We start from the raw sequence: 19,950 nt of genomic DNA, 5'->3' as shown, positions 1-19,950 counted from the left end.
TTATAAAAACTTACAATCATGTTTGACTCTACAGACCTGATGCCTCTGCTACTGTCATATAATTACCAATCTCATAAGCACTTTGCAGTTAATAGTGTAAGAGTTGGAAGGGGCCTTGGAGGTCTTCTAGTTCAACCTCCTGCTCGGGCATTGATCATCAAAATATTATCACCAGTGCCTTTGGATTGCTAAATGTTACAGTCATAAGCCCTTTACTGCAGAGATTTGATGTGCTCAAACTCCATCACCTCAACTCCTCAGGCTGCTCCAGGTAAGGCTGAGCATTGAACAGGCTCAGAAAAGGGCTTTCTCTCCTTGCCTTCCTGTTGCCAGCAGCCGACTGAGGGAGCCAACTTGGCTTCTTCTCCTGCCCCCTATGGCACACTTATTTACATTGGATTTTTAATTTTCAATTGATCTTATGTGGGCTGGGCAGGAACAGCCAAAGGGCCATATGTGCCATTGGGCCGTAAAATTCCCAGGTCTAATCTATAGGATCTAATCCTAAGCAAATATAGATGGGCCTTTTCCAAAGCCTGCTTTGATGTCGTTCTCTTAGCTCAGCTGTCAGGAAGATTTCATGGGACTTCTTATTTGCAGAGACTTTGCCCTTGTGGACACACAGAACAGAAACTCTCACTCATGTCCTCATATGGTGTCCTTTCTATGATGCCCCAAGACGTGTTCTAATCACTCCAATCATTTCCAAATAAGAAGGCCACACAGATAAATGTTACATTTATTATTTTTAAGGGTAACCTCACATCACATATCAAGTGGCCAAATATCTTTCCCAAGTTCTAAGGTAAAGGTATGCGTGCTAGTCGTTTCCAACTCTAGGGGCCAGTGCTCATCTCCGTTTCAAAGCCAAAGAGCCAGCGCTTGTCCGAGGATGTCTCCGTGGTTATGTGGCCGGCATGACTAGACGCCAAAGGCACACGGAACGCTGTTACCTTCCTACAACTGCCCAAAACTTTAATTAAATATATGGTTTTATTGCCCTATTTGTTCTTATTCTCAGTAATAAATGTTGTGTTCAAGTATTTCTCTTTTTTACTGTACTGTAAAATTACTGTACTTTTATTGTGAAGGCTAATCAAATATTGTAATAAAGATTTGATTTGAAAAACATGTCTTACTGTGCTCTGCTTTCTGCTGCTTTGGGGGATATGTATGAGAGAAAGAAAGGGGTAAAATGCAATTTCCTCTTATGTTCAAATATTGCAGAAGTATGCTTATTATAGGTAGCATTTGCTAGGACCTCCTTAGGAGCAAGTTGCTCTGGATGTATAGCGTGTTAAGATTTCTTTATGAAGAACTCAAAGAGCAGTGAAGATCTTCCCCTATAATCTGCTTTCAACTTCTGGGTGAACTTCCTTTAAATATCAGTATCCATGCTTAACAGTGAGGGGCAGCTCTCTCTTGAGGTATCCATCCTACTCCATACTATTAATCTTGTACTGACTAAAATGACCTTACTTGGCAAAGACCCGAATTTTGAATTAGTCAGCACAATGATCTGAAGAATCCATATCTAAACACAAACAGGCTTTGGAGGACATGATAAGGGCTGGAGCAGAACAACAGGAAGCCTGCTTGCTTGAACCTTGTTCATAGCCAGCCCTGAAAGAGAACAAAGTGCTCTTTTCCACCGATAGGCACCATGGCTCCTCAGCTGCTCCTCTGTCTGATCCTCACTTTTCTGTGGAGTCTCCCAAAGGCTGAAAGTAATGGTAAGAAGCTCTTTGTTGGATTTCTTTCTCTCCTCCTTATAATTTATCTCACATTTGCACGGTCGCATGGTCTTTCTCACCCTTTCCTCTGTCTCAGTTTAAACCCCACATCAGTTAAGCTTCTCCGTGAACCTGACGAACCTCTTGAAAGCTTATGCTTTTTAATATAATATGTTAGTCTGAAAAGGTGCTACCAGACTTTTGAGTTAGTGCAGTCATACATACGGCTCTCCCCCTACAACTTTTCTCTTTCTGTAATTGGTTTAATATATTTTGAAGAAGTACTAATCATTTTTTGTGCAGCCACAAATTTATTTATTTATTTATTTATTTATTTATTTATTTATTTATTTATTTATTTATTTATTTATTTAATTAATTAAATTTTTATACCGCCCCATTCCCGAAGGACTCAGGGCGGTTTACAGGGCAGCATAAAATACAATATAAAAATAGTATAAAATTAAAATAGATTAAATTAATTAAGCCCAACAATTAAAACAATATTAAAAGCTAAAACCCCTTCAGTCCAGGCCTGGTAGATCAAAAAAACAGGTTTTTAGGTCCCGGCGAAATGAACGCAGATCGGGGGCGGTCCGAAGTTCCACCGGTAAATCATTCCAAAGGGCAGGCGTGCCCACAGAGAATGCCCTCTAACCTAAGGATTAGGTTAGAGGAAGTCTTCATGCTGAAATACTCATATATCTGCTGTCTTCTGTGCATGAGTTGTGTAATTTCATTTCCTATTAAAGATGAAAACAACAGTGCAATTTATTCTATTTCTGAGACTGCAGAAATATCTCCTGTTTCAGGTGTGGGAGGCAGGAGATGAATAGAGAAGGCTGAGTTTAAGTACCTTCACATTGCAATTATGTCCACTCAGAAGAATTAGGAAATCACATATACCACACAATCATTGTATGTAATAGTTCCCATCATCAGCAGGTAACTATATTTTAAAAAATAGAATTAAAAAGTGTACAATGACAAATGAAGATAACCTTTGAAAAGTCAAAAATGCAAGAATGGCCGCTGTGAAATATGAAAGAAGTGCCTGGAGAGAAAAAGATTTCCTTACATTTCACAAGTTAGGAGGACAGAGGAACACTTGACATGGAAAACCTTTGACCTATTTGTAATGTACTTCTAGACACTTGCAAAGATTTTTGTGAACAATGATCATTCAATACACTGAATGTAACAGAACCTCACTGAGGTTGGTGTGGGGAAATTATTATTTTTTTCCAGCCTTGTAGCAGTCCTGGCCCCTCCCTCCAAATTTTTTAATAAAGAATTTTATTCAAATAGCAACTTATTTTTTGTATTTAAATATTTCTTAGATTTATATCATGCCTTCCTTTAGAAGTTCAAAGTGATATGCCCAGCATTCCCTGTGATGACAATATGCAGAGAGGGGCATGTGTCTTCTATGGAAAGTTCCAGCACTTGTCCTCTAGATATTTGGCTTGTAACATCAGTCCAGGATGTAATTAGAGATGCTTTCATAAATGCCTCTTTGAGTATAGAAATATTCCACCCCATTTAAATAAGGCAATTATCCACCAGAGGTAGACAGTTATTGAACCTCCTCATTTTCAGGAAAGTAAAAGGTAGGAGGGAGTTACTTTCAGATTTGCATGATTCATTACTGTAATCTTACAATTAAAGTAATGCCGATACTTATGGTTGGTACTTCTTGTCTGGGTTACCTCAAAGGGCTGACAAGTAGATTATCTCAACTCGTTTCAAATTAGCGTTATTACAGATTATTGGGGTTGAGGCTGTCTTGATTAGCCTGATGGATAATCTTTTAGCATGGATAGAGGGAGTTATGGTTGTTGGTTCTTCTTGAACTTCCGGTATTTTATTACTGAGTCAAGCATAATGTCTTTTTGTATTGCCTGTTATGACAACAGTTTCAGTGGCTCCATTCCTGACTCTCTGGTTATGTTTAGTCTGTGTCTCTTGGAGTTTTTCAAGTGCAGCAATATTGTGGTATCCCTCGGGGCTGTATTCTATCTCCTGTGCTACATGAAAACACTGAAGAAATTCACCAGGAAATTTAGAGCAAGGTATCCTTGAAGTGCAGATCTATTTCTCTATGACCTCTCCAAGAAATACTATGGCTCCCACGCTTGAACCAATGACTGGCTAGAATGAGGGATAATGCGTTGTAACTGAATCCAAATAAGATAGAGCTGCTGCTTGTGAGAGATCAGGCAAATCTGCTGTTCCTGTTTTTTGGAATGCAGATGCTTATCATATTATTATCTTTCCCTTATTAGTAAGGGAAAGAAAGTCTATTCTGTATTCCTCAATGTTGCAGTTATGTAAAGGTAAAGGTAAAGGTTCCCCCGCACATGCGTGCTAGTTGTTTCCAACTCTAGGGGCCAGTGCTCATCTCCGTTTCAAAGCCCAAGAGCCAGCGCTTGACCGAGGACTTCTCCATGGTCATGTGCCAAAGGCACACGGAACGCTGTTACCTTCCCACCGTAGTGGTCCCTATTTTTCTACTTGCATTTTTACATGCTTTCGAACTGCTAGGTTGGCAGAAACTGGGACGAGTAACAGGCGCTCACTCTGTTAAGCGGCACTTGGGATTTGACCCGCCAAACTGCCGACCTTCTGATCGACAAGCTCAGCGTCCTAACCCACTGAGCCACCGTGTCCCTTTTTGCAGTTATGTACACTGGTACTATTCTCTCTTTTTCTTACAAAACCAAACCTTTACATTTTCTCAGGCATTTTAATTGCTTTGGGTTCTGTTTAATTCCTATTTGAACAGGTTTTATATCTCTCTTATTTGTTATATAGTTATGGTATAATATATAATATTTCATTTTATGACCATATGTTTAGAAACTGTTCAAAAACACAACAGCGCTGAAAAAACTGACTTACAACCACTCCTCACCCTTACCACTATTGAAGCATCCCTGCAGCCAGGGGATCCTGGATTTGCTTAATCGCTATGTGATTCTTTTAATGTCTACATAATTAAATGAAAAACCATGGTTAAAAGGTAGTAAAATCAAGTGTGGTCACATGCTGATTCATTTAACGACCACATCATCGCTGAGAGACAGAAAACCCAGTCCCAATTGTGGTCATAATTTGAGGACTATCTGTAACTGTTTTACTCTATGCATTGCATACCTGTCTTGGAATTCTTTGTGAAAGGTGCTTAGTGAATGTTTAAAATAAACCAAATAGCGGTGCCCTTTAATTAAATGTCATTTTCTAGAACTGAAGGAGCATGCTTTCTCTTCACAGCCCCCAGAGACACAAAGCACTCACTCTCTTAGAGTTCTGGAAGGTTCTTAAGACTTGGGCCTCTTCCTAGACCTAGGTTTCGGTATATATATTTCTTATACTGTGAGCTACCCAAACCTTCTGGGTAATTTTAACAAATTCTATAAATAAATAAATTTGGTCAGTTAGGGTCAATTGATATTGAACATACAGAGAGGCAGAAGACTGGAAAATTTATTGCAATAGACGAAAAAAAGAGAACTTCTGTTGTAGGAACTAAGAAGCAGATAGTATTAGCTTTCTACATCAGAAAATGATTGTTTGATAAGGGGAAAACCAGATAAGCTAGAGACTGGAGCATTTTTATCAAAGGTGGCAGAAAGGTCAAGAAAGATCAAAGTGAGAGACGTTTAGATCTGGTACTGTAGTATGGAAACAACTTGGAATTTCAGTTTCAATGCGTGGAGCACAGAGGCCAAGAGTCAGCTTGTAGCAAGTTAAGAATACATACAAAAAGAGAAATCTAAGAATATTCCAGCAATTCAGAATACATGTATATGATTGGCCAAATTTAGGGAAAGAAATTTTCAGGGAGTTAGCAGTTTTCAGGACTGCAGAAATAAAAAGTCTATTTGAAATTATTTACTTTCTATAAGAAATTAAAGGAATGGCTGGTGTGGTACAAGATTGGCTCATTGTTTGAGACATGAAATTTAGGATCCAGAAAAGCATAAGAACAAAGATTCATGTAAGAATTAAATGAAAAACTAAGAGACACCAGAACTGAATAAGTAATGTGGATGATGGGTGATGGGTCAAAACTTGTTGGTCAGAACTTTCTAAAAAGTCATAGATTGCCAGTAACTTTTAAAAAACCCAGAATGACTTAAAGTAGCCTATAAGAACCAATGAGTTCTTAAAGAGATGAGAGTATCAGATCATCTCATTTGTCTCTTGAGAAACCTATATGCGGGTCAAGAAGTAACAGTGAGAACTGGACAGGAAACCACTGATTGGTTCAAAATTGGGAAAGGAGTCCGGCAAGGCTGTATTCTGTCACCCTGCCTATTTAACTTATATGCAGAGCTAGATGAATCAAAAGTTGAAATTAAGATTGCCGGGAGAAATATCAACAACCTAAGATATGCAGATGATACCACTCTAATGGCAGAAAGTGAACAGGAACTAAAGAGCCTCTTGTTGCATGTAGAGAAGGAGAGTGCAAAAGTTGGGTTGAAACTAAACATTAAGAAAACCAAGATCATGGCATCCGTCCCTCTCAATTCCTGGCAAATAGATGGGGAAGAAATGGAGGTAGTGTCAGATTTTGTTTTACTGGGCTCCAAGATCACTGCAGATGGGGACTTCAGCCAAGAAATTAAAAGACCCTTGCTCCTGGGGAGGAAAGCTATGGCAAATCTAGACAGCACACTAAAAAACAGAGACATCACCCTGCCAACAAAAATGCATATAGTCAAGGCTATGGTCTTCCCAGTTTCAATGTATGGCTATGAAAGTTGGACCATAAGAAAGGCTGAGTGCCAAAGAATTGAGGCCTTTGAACTATGGTGCTGGAAAAGACTCCTGCGAGTTCCTTGGACTGCAAGGAGATCAAACTGGTCAGTCCTAGAGGAGATCAACCCTGACTGCTCTTTAGAAGGCCAGATCCTGAAGTTGAAACTCAAATACTTTGGCCACCTAATGAGAAGGAAGGACTCCCTGGAGAAGAGCCTAATGCTGGGAAAGATTGAGGGCAAGAGAAGAAGGGGACGACAGAATGAGGTGGCTGGATGGAGTCCCTGAAGCAGTAGGCGTGAGCTTAAATGGACTCCAGAAGATGGTAGAGGACAGGAAGGCCTGGAGGAACATTGTCCATGGGGTCGGGATGAGTCAGACATGACTTTGCAGCTAACAACAACAAAAAAAGAACCAATGGGGTCAACTTCACTGGGAAGAAAATTAACTTTAGTCACAGGTTAAAGTGATTGTATCAAGGTCTAGTAGCCATAGAGTCCAAGCCCATCTCTATATATTAAATATTAACAAGAAGGATGGGAAACTGAGAAAAGTGTTGCTGTGAAGTTTTCATATCACTGAAAAACAAATCAAGGTAAAAAGGAGAAAGGGAGGCAGTGACAGATAGAAAGTTGCAGAGTATCAGCATTAAAAAAAGACTATGAAGATTAATTGAATGGTTATAGATTATGTTGTACAAATAAGTAACCGAAGAAACAATCAAGGGTTGGCAATTCATTCTCAAAACAGAACAGGAACAAGTAAAACAATAAAAACTATAAAATATAAATAAGGAGATATAGGGTTTTTTTAAAAAAAATTAAATGCGATAGGTTGTAAAAGAATTGAAAATAAAGGGTCTCTAATAAAGAAAATACTGAATTCTGCTCTGAAACGAACATGGATGGTGGCAGATTGTTTTTGGAAAGAAAAAATAGGTTTCTGAGGTGGAAAGGGAAGTAGGGGATACTGTAGACCCAGATTGCAAGTTTACTTCTGAATGAGCCATTATGTAGAATATGTACTGCAGCCTAAACGGAGCATTTTGGCTATAAAGCTCAGCTCTCTGATGTCTGCAAGTTCTCCAAATATACTTTGGGGCCTCTTGTAATCCCATATTGTGGAATTCAGTGGTTGAAAAAGTTTATGGGAAAACTTATGAATCTCATTACAGTAAAATAAATATGGTGTGTGTTGCTCTGTATGTCCATAGCAGGCTATTTCTATTCAGCTTACCTGTGGTCATGCCTGATAAAACTCTGTGATCATGAAAGGTTCCCCATAGTTGCCACTCTAATAACTCATTATTCCTCTCTTGCACATTTCACATATTCACACTTACTCACATAAAAATCCTTCCCGTGTCAGAAATAATGATTTTTAAAACTCAGGACCATAATTTCTCATAGCATTTTCCCTAAATATAATTATACAGAATATTATTTCTTGGCTTGGGGGGGGCAGGAGAAATAGACAGTACATATCCATATGATCTTTGTTTTGCTCTTCTTTAGTATTCTTACAAAGCAAAGTGGCAAATAGATTTTTGCACAGAATAAAACGAGCTAATTCGCTGTTTGAGGAATTTAAATCTGGAAACATTGAAAGGGAGTGCATTGAGGAGAGATGCTCAAAAGAAGAAGCCAGGGAGGCATTTGAAGATCAAGAGAAAACTGTAAGTGTGTATTTTTGACTGCTGTCTCTATGTGCTCTTTTGGTGCATGTGTGTTTCTATGCCTCTTATTTCTGTGAGGCCTTCAGAATCAAAATCAGATGGCATGAAATGGGTTTGAAGTATGTCTTCATCATGGAATATTTTACCAGATCATTTTTTCTGTGGTTCTTTCTTTTGCTTTTGGCTGCTCCATGCTCTTGACTGTATATCTCTACCCATATATATCTCATCCCACACTCTGAGCATCCAACAAAGCTGTGTGTCACCCAGATCAGGGCTCCCCAACCCCAGGTCCATGGACCAGTGCCGGGCCGCAGCATACCAGAAACCGGGCCACATAAACAAGCAAAGCCCCATACAGGGGATGCAGGCAGCACACAAAACAATGTATTGTCCGGTGTGTGGGAAAATCTTTCTCCACGGAACTGGTCCCTGGTCCCCTGGGGACCTCTGACCAAGATCATTCTTACACTAAAGTATCAATCTCAGCACAAGAGAGCCTTCACATTGCCAAAGAAACAGAGGAAGTCACCCTATGGAGGATGGAGTATCAGAAGATAGGAAGGGAGGTTTTCAGAAATGAGTGAGAAGGAACTGTGGTGGCTATAGTATGTCCTGTTTTTGTCTTGCATTTGTCTAGCGCTTAAGTAGAAACAACTGGTTCTTTCTTCATTTTTCTGTTCTTACCAATCTTTATCCTCTGATCAACAAGCTACAAGGTGACAAAAATAAAACTACAGATGATCCAGAGATCAAGACCAGTGGAAGGAATCTTTAGAGCAGAGGTGGAGAACTATAGCCATTTTATGACTTGTGGACTTCAACTCCCAGAATTCCTGAGCCAGCCATGCTGGCTCAAGAATCTGGGAGTTGAAGTCCACAAGTCATAAAGGGGCCATAGTTCCCCACTTCTGCTCTAATGCAGTGCTTCTACTGGCTAAGGAATTCTGGGAGTTGAAGTCCACTCATCTTAAAGTTTCTAGGGTTGAGAAACACTGCACTAGAGATTGTAAAGGGAAGAATGTGAAGCAAAATCCTGTCATGTGCCTTGCTTATATTTGCAGCATTTTCCCCTTTTATACAGCAGGCTTTAAGTTTTAAATAGTTTTAAATAGCTATGATATAACCAAGAAGCATATTGTGAAGTAATTTTTCCAATGCACTGGACTACAGTTTATTTCATCGCCAGCATTATTATCAGTGCCAGTTATCTGCATCTATTTGGGGAAGGCTACTATGGGAAGGCAGGGAAATATAAAGATTTTACAATACATTTTGTAAATGTATGGTAGCACCCTTAGGATATTTACTAGAGGATTTTCAGACAGTAGAATATTGATCTGAGCTACAAATACATATATTTAAAAGGTTGTGCACGAAAATACATTCACGTTTTATTTCAGACACTTAAAAAATATCTTGATAAGCTGAACTTTTGAAAGGAGTTTGGTGCTATATTTGGTAAGTTCAGTTGTAAAAAGTAGAAAAAGAGAATTGATGAAGAGTTGGCAGTATAATTTTATATTTTTTTTGAATAAAAAATATTGGATCAATTCTTGAGAAACCAGACTTGACAAATTTGCAGAAATGAAAAACTCAGAGAAACCAAATCAACAGATATTTTGTAAGAAGTAATTTATATGTTTGTACGAGGGCAATTTGGAAATAAACCTCCATTTGGTTATCAATGACAGACACTCACAGATACAGAACTTTTTTTATACACATTAGAAAATACATTACATTATTTTTTGATATAATCGCCATTCAAATTGAGGCACTTATCATAACGTCTTACAAGGTTTGAAATTCCTTCTGCAAAAAAAAATCTCCCATCTGGGAATGAAGCCACCCTGTAACAGCATTGTGAAGTGCATTGTCATCATTGAAGCAGTGAGACGCAAGCCACTGTTTCATGTTCCTGAAGAGGTGGTAGTCGCTTGGCGCCAAATCTGGGCTATAGAGGGTGTGATCAAAAACATCCCAATGGAACTGCTTCAAAAGTTCTTGGGTGCGTCTAGTGGTATGCGGGCAAGCATTATTGTGAACCAACACCACACTGGAAGTCCCCATGTCCTGATGCTTGTTATGGATGGCCACATCTTGCCTCATCGTGCACATCAGTTCATCCATCTTGGGGTCATCTGCAACACAATCTTCTCCTTCCACTTCTCATTGCCTACTGAACTAATGTGTATGGTGCCATAGGACGGGCATCACTATTCCCGCCTATTTCTCGCACATGATCAAACCAAGGTTTATTTCCGAATTGCCCTCGTACTACAATGGTAGTGGTGCTATATAAACTATTCCATATTGCCACCACTAATATCAGAACATTGTAGGGTTCTTCCCATACTGGCTTTTGCTAGATTTGTATTAATTTATTATCTTGCTACATTTCTCATCCACTTCTTATATTTTATATTAATCAGGTGATTAACCATGCTTAAAATCCTGCAAAAAATAAAATAAAAATAAAATTCACTAATAATCCAAAATATTGGAATGTTTGTCTAAACAACTACAGTTTAATCCATTACTTAAAAGGCAACAAGCTCATAAATAGATCAAGATGTGTAAATTCTTGATCATTCTTTTCAATAAAGGACTGTTCATATTTGCACCAAGAGAATAGAAAAAGATAACAGTTTTTAAAATATAGTATAGAAATAATTTTAAAGTGGAAATGCAGCTGAGAGAGAAAAACTATTTATGATATATTGTAATATATTAGCATTAGTACTTAATTGCTGATCACTGAAATGTTGCATGAGATTCTTCTTAAATTATTTTTGTTTCATTCTCTAGCTATGTAAATTTTATTTGACACTGCTAAACTCTAATGTGCATATGTATGTATTTTTTTTCTAATCAGGAGAACTTCTGGAATATTTATGTAGGTAAGAGATCGTCTGCTTTTGCTCCAAGCATTTTTCCTAAACAATAGTTAAATATGTTCAGTGTATTTGATGAAATAAATATATTACTTTTGATTAAAATTAAGAGTACTGTACTGTATATCTAGGATAGATGACTGCTTCATCCCCATTTTTTAATAATTCAGATTCTTAAGCTCTTCAAAGCTTAGAAAAGTTATAGTTATTCTAAGGGACGTGGTGGCTCAGTGGGTTAGGACGCTGAGCTTGTCGATCAGAAGGCAGAGTGAGCGCCTGTTACTCGTCCCAGCTTCTGCCAACCTAGCAGTTCGAAAGCATGTAAAAATGCAAGTAGAAAAATAGGGACCACTACGGTGGGAAGGTAACAGCGTTCCGTGTGCCTTTGCCGTCTAGTCATGCCGGCCACATGACCACGGAGACGTCCTTGGACAAGCGCTGGCTCTTCGGCTTTGAAACGGAGATGAGCACCGGCCCCTAGAGTCGGAAACGACTAGCATGCATGTGCGGGGGAACCTTTACCTTTACCTTTTAAGTTTATTAGGTATTTATTACTATCCATATACTGGGCATTTCAAAGATGATACATATCCATAATATATGGGGTTATTAATATCCTATTCAAATCAAGTCATCTGGGGAGAACTTCTAATAATTTCAATGATCAATAATTATTTTGGGGGTATGTGTTCTATTATATTCTAAGGCTAGTTTTATGTATTCTAATAAAGTACACTATATGATTTGGTCAAACTGTATCCATCTGTCCAGAGAACCAGTTTTATTTTCCTATAGAAGACTGAAGTAATGTAATTCCATATGTTAAACTGGCTTAGATTTGCTATATACCTTATGAGAAAGCTTTCTTGGTAATTTGCAGGTAAACTCTTCTTCTGTGCAGTGTGTTCATTTGGTAAAGTTGATTGATCCAATGGTCAGTATAAGTAGTAGTCATTATGGACATCTTAAAAATTCCATTCTTGGTACTGCATTTGAACTTCTTTTCTAGGAAACAATGTAACAGTAATTTGGATTTTTGTTCTGAATATGTAAATACAGTATTTCTATATTTTGGATTTTAACTTCTTTTTTTTTCATGCTAGATGGGGATCAGTGTTTATCAAACCCCTGTCATTATGGTGGGACGTGCAAAGACGGCATTGGTAGCTATACCTGTACATGCTTGGCTGGCTATCAAGGAAAAAACTGTGAATATAGTAAGTTGAACTGGAGCTAGTCAAAAGACCTAAGGGCAAGAGCAGAGTCGTGTGGGGTCCTTGGTGCTCTCTGGCTTGCTTGTTTTGACATTTCATCACCCATACTACGTAACATCATCAGTTTCACTGTGTAATGAAACATCAAAACAGCCAAGCTCAGAGAGCACCAAGAATCCCTCATTTCAATCCTGAGCTACAAATATTATCTTTTATCAGAGTCATGTGGCCATACTTCTTCCTCCCGCCCCCTCCTTGCCAAGATTTGAAAATGTGTGAGATTTTTCCCCCCTAAGTCTTCAGAGACTTCAGTGAAATCTTATGAGAACTGATAGTCACTTAGACTGAAGCATCATAGAGGTCATAGCAATAAAATAAAATAAACACAATTTTCCAAGGGTTTAACTGCCATCCAAGAAAAACATATATGGCCCAAATTTAGTTTATGGGAAGTTAATGGCTTTTGTAGGTGAACTTGAATAATAATATTCTTGGTAGAAGTAATGGAAAAGGATGTTCCTAAATATATGGACAATCAGTTCAGAGATATTAGAATATAAAAAGCACCTGGGTGGATCAGGTCAAAGACTATGTCTTGTAGCTAACATCCTCTTCTCTTATTGATGTACAGCTGGTATACTGTGAAAAAGAGCAGTAGCTTTAATTTGTCTACTTCTCTTTTAAAACTATTTGGTCATTGTATTTCAAGATTCCTTTTCTGATCAGTCATTGTTAGTTCATATTTAATTAATGTGTATCTCAAATAGGTGGGGTTTTTTGCATTAATACCTAAAATCTGGTACTTTGTTACCCTAACTCACATTTTCTAGTTTAAAGGACATTTACCAAAATGGGCTGAATCTTACTCAGGCTGGATGAGAGCACTCGTGTCCCAATATGAAGATGGAGCCACGTACAACTAACTCCCCCCTTCCCCCCCCCAAATAGAACTCCAGGTTTAGCTGATAGATTTCCTTTATTTTGTGGATAAATAAATGAGGCTTATAGTTTTCTTCAGTTTGCCCCATCAATAATGGAGGACAAGGTCTATCTCCAGAGAAGAGAGATGAGGTCAGAGTCCTGCCAGCATCACTTCTGCTTCTGCAACCAATTTTATAAACAAGCAACATAGGATTGCTGTGCCAAGAAAATTGGCTACGGCTGTCAAAATTTTATCTTTATATAAAAAAGATGTTTGTTATCTGCTAATGCTTTGTCTGCTTATTATTTTTTTTACATAGTCATACATAAGTCCTGCAGATTGAACAATGGTGACTGTTGGCACTTCTGCAAACTTGATCAGAATGATATTCAGTGTTCCTGTGCTGAAGGTTACATTTTGGGAGATGATGGGCAATCTTGTGTTGCTGGAGGTATGACTGTGTTTATCCAGTTAAAAAATTATAACATTTTATTTTGTTTTTTTCATATCAGGGTTAGCCAAAAGACTGCTGTGTTATTCCTATTGGGCTGTTGTAATTTAAAAGTCAGAGCATTAAAAAAAATTAGTTTGAGTTTGGTTGTATTATATAATATATTATTTTATTATAAAGGAGAAAGGCAGTATTTTATATGGCAAGAAAGTAACAGAGCTCTATCTACTGCTTTTTTTCTGCATCCTGATAGACTTTCAAATCTGATTCTGGTGTAATTTTACTGACACAATTTATCTCTGTCCATTGATGACTAAGGCTATCTAAATATTACTTTAATAGAAATTATTATTACTATATTATTATTAATTAATCAGCATTCCAAAATGTAGTTTACAGCAACAGATATCCTTTATTAAAAGAACAGAGATGGCAGTTATCTAATTTGTTAGTTTTCTCACTCAGAATGAGATTATTTAAATGTAAATCTATCCTTTTTTGTATTCTTGTTTCTTGACTTCATGTTCTATTGCAGCGGCATCATTTAATTTGAAATTCTCATTATATTTTTCAGGTGACTTTTCATGTGGTAGAATTAAAAAAGCAAGGGACAAAAGGGAAGCAAGTCTGCCTGATCAAACAGATTTCTCTGAGGCCTACGATGTGATTGATGAAGCTAATTTTGTTGAATCTCCTACAAACCTCTCTAGCATGGGTCCTAATGTGCAGTCCAAGAATGCAACCTCGCCCAATGATTCGGGCCGTAGAGTGAGAGTCGTTAATGGAACAGACTGCAAACCGGGTGAATGTCCATGGCAGGTAAATGAGTTCAATGTGTATGTCAGAATACTGACTGATTTGCATCCCAAATTTGTTGAAACAATGAAACATACATTACTTTTAATTTCCAATTATTTTGTAAGGTCACTGGCCCTTGGCAAAACTTGAGAAGTCATAAAAAAATCTAATCATGAAAACTCAAGTGGAAGCTTCTTAAAGATACATCACTTTATTTTCGATTGAAATAATTACTGGGTGGGAACACAATCTGAACCAGTGTTCAGTGTTGCATTCAGAAGTGCCACACCTTAGAAAGTTAGTAGCATTGCTTTATAAAATTTATTAGCCAATGAAAATCAGACAACAGAGTCATTACATTATAAAGAAGACATCAATCATTCCTGTACACTCCCTTATTCCCTCCTTCAGTACATCCCATCCATGTACATGTTTCCCATGCTTGCATGAAATTTTTCCCTGATGCAAACACTGACTACAGAAACGAGATAGCGATAGTTAGGCTAAACAATTTCTTTTTGTTCCAGTTACAGAACCCTTCATTTTCATAACCTCTATATGGAAAAAGTCATAGCCATGTGTGCATTTAAGTATACAGGCCTACATATATTTAAGAATCAATGTTGTGATATAGAGGTAGTCCTCGACTTATGACCACAATTGAGCCCATTTTTGTTGTTAAGTGAAACATTTGTTAAGTGAGTTTGTCCCTTTTTACAACTTTCCTTGCCCCAGTTGTTATGTGAATCACTGTAGTTGTTAAAATAGTCAAAATGTTGTTAAGTGAATCTGGCTTCCCTATTGACTTTGCTGGTCAGAATGTTGCAAAAGGTGATCGCATGATTCCGGGACACTGCGACTGTCATGAATATGAACTAGTTGCCAAGCATCTGAATTTTGATCACGTGATATGGGGATGCTTCAATGGTCATGTGAAAAATGGTCATAAGTTACTTTTTTCAGTGCCGTTGTAACTTTGAATGGTCACTAAATGAAATGTTGTAAGTTGAGGACTACCTATAATGTAAATACCTCACCCTGCTTCAAGTAGAGTAAAAAAATCTAACTCTAAAGGCAGCGGTCCCCAATCCCACTCTGTTAGGAACCGGGCCACACAGCTGGAGGTGAGCAGCGGGTGAGCAAACAAAACTTCATCTGCACATGCGCAGAATCTATGTTGCATATGAAACCATCCACCAACACCTCGTCCTGGAAAAACTGTCTTCCATAAAACTGGTCCCTGGTGCCAAAAAGGTTGGGGACCGCTGTCTGAAGGAATTGCATGATCTACAGATCACTATAGTTTATCGTATAAATCAGAAAGTGGAGGTGAAACTGAAAGTCAATGGTTCTTTTCCATCTGATCCAAGAGTTCTTTTTTCTCCTCCAATATGGCAATTTAGTTTTAAAATGATGGACTTTTTAAAAAATAAAGCCTAATGGGATCGCTATTGGAGAGGGATTAAACCTCTCTTGTTGGTTGTATCCTTCCTCTCTCCTACCTGCACAGTAATGAATACTTGATGGGGATGTTTTGTCAGCTAAGGGGAGATATTTTTTTTTGGTAAAGATTTATGGCTGCAGATGTGGCTGTAAAAATATGGAGATAATTGAATGAATGAATGAATGAATGAATGAACCTTTATTGTCAAAGTACAACCATGTATACATTGAGATTGGCTGAGCCTCCCTTCGTGCCCCCACCGCCAACTCACAGTGACAACAAACCCTCCATCTTATTACACCATGTGAGCTAATTGCACAACACAGCGGCCTCGCAAGTAAAAAGTATGGAGATAATTTGAGAAGGAGCTGGCAAAAGAGATACAAGAAAGGATAAGAAATAAAGAAGAAAAAGAAAAGGAAAGGAAAATTTGCCAATTATTTTCCCAGTTTATACATGGTCATTTATCCAAAATATCTTAATTTTGCTCAAATACATTTCTGTTAATATTTAGGATTTGACCTTGATGCTCAATCAACCATTTATTAGCAGCAATACAGCAGCCATGAAATTTAGTAATCAAATGAGGCTATGATCCTGTAACTTGGTACCATAATTAATTTCACTTTTTAAAATAAATTTTTCAAAAAATAAACTTTTCAAATTATACACACAAGTATAATAGAAAAGTATAATATATATGATTTAGTTTCAGGAATAAATGTCCTTTTACTGTACATGTGCAAACCCCTTCTTCTGAAGACCAAGTGAATCTTTTAGCATGGCCAAAACCATTCTCTTCATGAGAAGTTAATGAGAGTGAGTGTGGGGGGGGGGGCTGTGGGGCTGTGTGTGGCTGTGTGGCTGTATGGCTGTGTGGCTGTGATTGTACAATGAAATTTCCACCTATTTTTTAATATTTGTTATATCACATAGATAAAAAGGCATGAGATTTTAAATTCTATACTCTCAGCTGCCTTTTTTGAATCTCCTTGAAGATGTTCCTGGCCATCTGTTATGAAATCAATATTCCAAGAATAATGACTATTTAATTAATTATTTTATTTTATTTATTAAATGTTTATGCCACCTATCATCCGTATAAGGTGATCCTGGATAGCTTTATTCATATAACTTTATGACTTCTATTTTTAGGCACTTCTGATAAATGATCAAGGAGATGGGTTTTGTGGAGGAACAATTTTGAGTCCCATGTATGTGCTTACTGCAGCCCACTGTATGAACCAAACCAAGCACATTAAAGTTGTTGTAGGTGGGTATTTTATCTTTAAAAATATCTATAGTGCAAGCCAACAGCATCTGTGTTTTCTGATGTAATTCCAAATTAGTATGCCTAAAATTGCAGCTTTAATTACATACATAATTTTGGTTACTAATATGTCTCAAGTCAGACAGAATCAGAGTACAATCTCTTTGCCATACTAACATTAATGGCAATGGCATTTAATGACATTCTTCACTCTCTACTATGGCCACATGTTTGACATTTTATGTTTAAGGATGCAGGACATGTAGCCTGTATGCTGTTTTCACAGTGATAACTCTATTCATGTCACACAACACTGGATTCTTACACATTCTAAGCCAATGTTCCTCAACCTTGGTGGCTTTAAGATGCGTGGACTTCAACTCCCAGAATTGCCCAGCCAGCATGCTCCACCCATCTTAAAGCTGCCAAGGTCGGAAAATACTGGACTAAGCTGTAATAGAATTTGTTTGGTTTTGGCTGCGAATGTTGTGTAACCCAAGGATTGTGGTCACAAGGATTCACAGAGGAAGGGGGGAAAAAGGAGAAGTGAAGATGGGTAATGGACAAGCAATATAGATGATGAAATACTTCAGCTTGCATCAGATGTCCCAGTATAAATATGTTATGGCATTGGTGTTATGCTTTGATGTCACGTGCTTTGCATTTTGGCATTGCCACAATCTGTTACAGATGCTGCCAACTGTGCTTTGTAAATCATGTATTTTGGCTCAGTATTTTGCTCAGCAAAAATGGAAATGCTCTACACAATTCTCCCCTTCTGTTTTTTTTCATAGTATTTTTAAAAAAAATATATGGAAGTTTACCATGCCTATTTATATTTTTGTCCTATGGTCTGGTATTGCTTTTCCTATGTAAGAAACACATTCAAGCATTGCTTTAACATAGATTAATTGCACAGGGACAAAATAAGACAAAAGTAGCCTTATAGTTATAACAATGATATATAGTTCTGATTAGGTATGTTTCTTGGATAGATATATTTTATAACTTTTTTTTCAATCTAAAAATATTTTTCTGATTATCAGAAAGCTGGATAGCTATGTTGTATCACACCATAATTTTACTAAGTTGGTCTTCCACAGGGGAAGTGGACATATCAAGAAAAAAAACTGGACGTCTTCTCGCTGTGGATAAAATATATGTGCATCAAAAATTTGTTCTGGCCACCTACGACTATGATATAGCCCTCATCCAGTTGAAGACTCCTATCCGGTTCTCTGAAAATGTGATTCCTGCCTGCCTTCCTACTGCTGATTTTGCCAACCAAGTCCTAATGAAACAAGATGTAGGCATTGTTAGTGGATTTGGGCGTACTCAAGAAAGAGGACGAACCTCCAACACACTTAAAGTTGTTAAGCTTCCTTATGTGGATAGGCATGCCTGCAAGCTTTCCAGCAATTTCCCAATTACTGAAAATATGTTCTGTGCTGGCTATCATACTCTGCCTCAAGATGCATGCCAGGGAGACAGTGGGGGCCCCCACATCACTGCATACAGTGATACCTACTTTGTTACTGGGATTATCAGCTGGGGGGAAGGGTGTGCACAGAAAGGCAAATATGGTGTTTACACAAAAGTGTCCAAATTCATCCCTTGGATAAAAAGAATAATGCGTCAAAAGCTACCAAGAACAGAGTCAAGCACTGCTCAGCCCTAAAATTCATTCAATGGCTCATTTCATGCAGAGATAATGCATTGGGTTAGATTACATTTAGTATATTCATTTGGTTTGAACTCTTCAGACATATTTCTATTTTTTAAATATAACATTAAAGTCATGTAGCTTTTTAATTTATGGAGGTCTTTTTCCTCCGGTGTCAACCCTCTTTTGGCAAATAGAGTGCCAGAATGAGTAGACTATGTCATTTTAGCTCTCACCTCTTGTGTGTCTATTACAACCTTTAAAAAAAAGATTTATAAAGGTAACAATAATTCTTCAAGTAGAAACTCAGCAGCAATATTGGGTCCCTTTGTAATACAACCTCCAGTTCCCTTGAGACCAGTTGAGTTAATCTGAGTAGTGTCCATCTGGGTAATCAGCTTAATTGTTTTTCAATTTAATTTACCCCAAACAGAAGAGAGGCCAGGCCTTCAGAACTGTTGCCTGCCACTTCAATGGAGGAGAGTTTGGGGATATCATAAAATCTTGCTCTCCTAATCTAACATTTCATGGGATATCAGAAATTTCTTGAAGAAAGTGAACAGAGATTCTTTATTTCCCAAATGTTAATTACACTCACACACTCATATTTTGTGCTATTTTGTGTAAACAGAATTTCCAGTGACAGGATCTGACTGATCTGATTACTAACTGGGTTAAGTCTCTTATAGGAACAAGATAAAAGTGATATATTTGATATGCTTTTTAACTTTTTTATTGTATCACAAGCATTGTGGGGGGCTTTATGAAAATATGTTTGATTGAAAAGTTAAAAGGCTTTTCAGATTTGTGATATATATCAAATTAAAGCTATTTGAAAGTTTTATTTATTGTATCACAAGCATTGTGGGGGGTGTTATGAAAATATGTTTAATTGAAAGTTAAAAGACTTTTGAGATTTGTGATATATATCAAATTAAAGCTATTTGAGAGTTTTATCTACCTGTGAAGTGAACTGGTATATTTTCTAGACATCAGAAGATTTTTGGGAGATTAAAATAGAGTGTAAACTTCACATTTACAAATTATCTTTCTCTTGGTGAAAACTTCAGTGCATTATCTTCTGGTTTTGTACCATGAATCTTAGTTTAATACAAT

The 19,950-nt window shown here is 37.5% G+C and overlaps 1 protein-coding gene across 1 annotated transcript; it reads left to right on the top strand.

Annotated features, from left to right (window-relative positions):
* Nucleotides 1-1,584: 1,584 nt before the first annotated feature.
* On the top strand, nt 1,585-19,794 carry F10 (coagulation factor X). The gene is made up of 8 exons (XM_081327071.1): nt 1,585-1,733; nt 8,015-8,175; nt 11,054-11,078; nt 12,176-12,289; nt 13,528-13,659; nt 14,234-14,478; nt 17,057-17,174; nt 18,275-19,794. The coding sequence occupies exons 1-8, from the start codon at nt 1,664-1,666 to the stop codon at nt 18,847-18,849; spliced, it is 1,440 nt and encodes a 479-aa protein (XP_081183197.1). The 5' UTR covers nt 1,585-1,663; the 3' UTR covers nt 18,850-19,794.
* The last annotated feature ends 156 nt before the right edge of the window (nt 19,795-19,950 follow it).

The sequence above is a fragment of the Vipera berus genome, assembly GCF_964194415.1.
Source record: "Vipera berus genome assembly, chromosome: 4".
Taxonomy (NCBI): domain Eukaryota; kingdom Metazoa; phylum Chordata; class Lepidosauria; order Squamata; family Viperidae; genus Vipera; species Vipera berus.
The sequence above is the reverse complement of the archived record's forward strand: the minus strand, read 5'-3'. Positions and strand labels throughout refer to the sequence as shown.

What these genes read in the sequence shown, in the direction of transcription:
- F10 (XM_081327071.1), top strand. Translation starts at nt 1,664, where the DNA reads ATGGCTCCTCAGCTGCTCCTCTGTCTGATCCTCACTTTTCTGTGGAGT. An exon ending in GCAATCTTGTGTTGCTGGAG is followed by an intron (nt 13,660 to 14,233) that starts GTATGACTGTGT and finishes TATATTTTTCAG; the next exon opens with GTGACTTTTCATGTGGTAGA. An exon ending in GCACATTAAAGTTGTTGTAG is followed by an intron (nt 17,175 to 18,274) that starts GTGGGTATTTTA and finishes GGTCTTCCACAG; the next exon opens with GGGAAGTGGACATATCAAGA.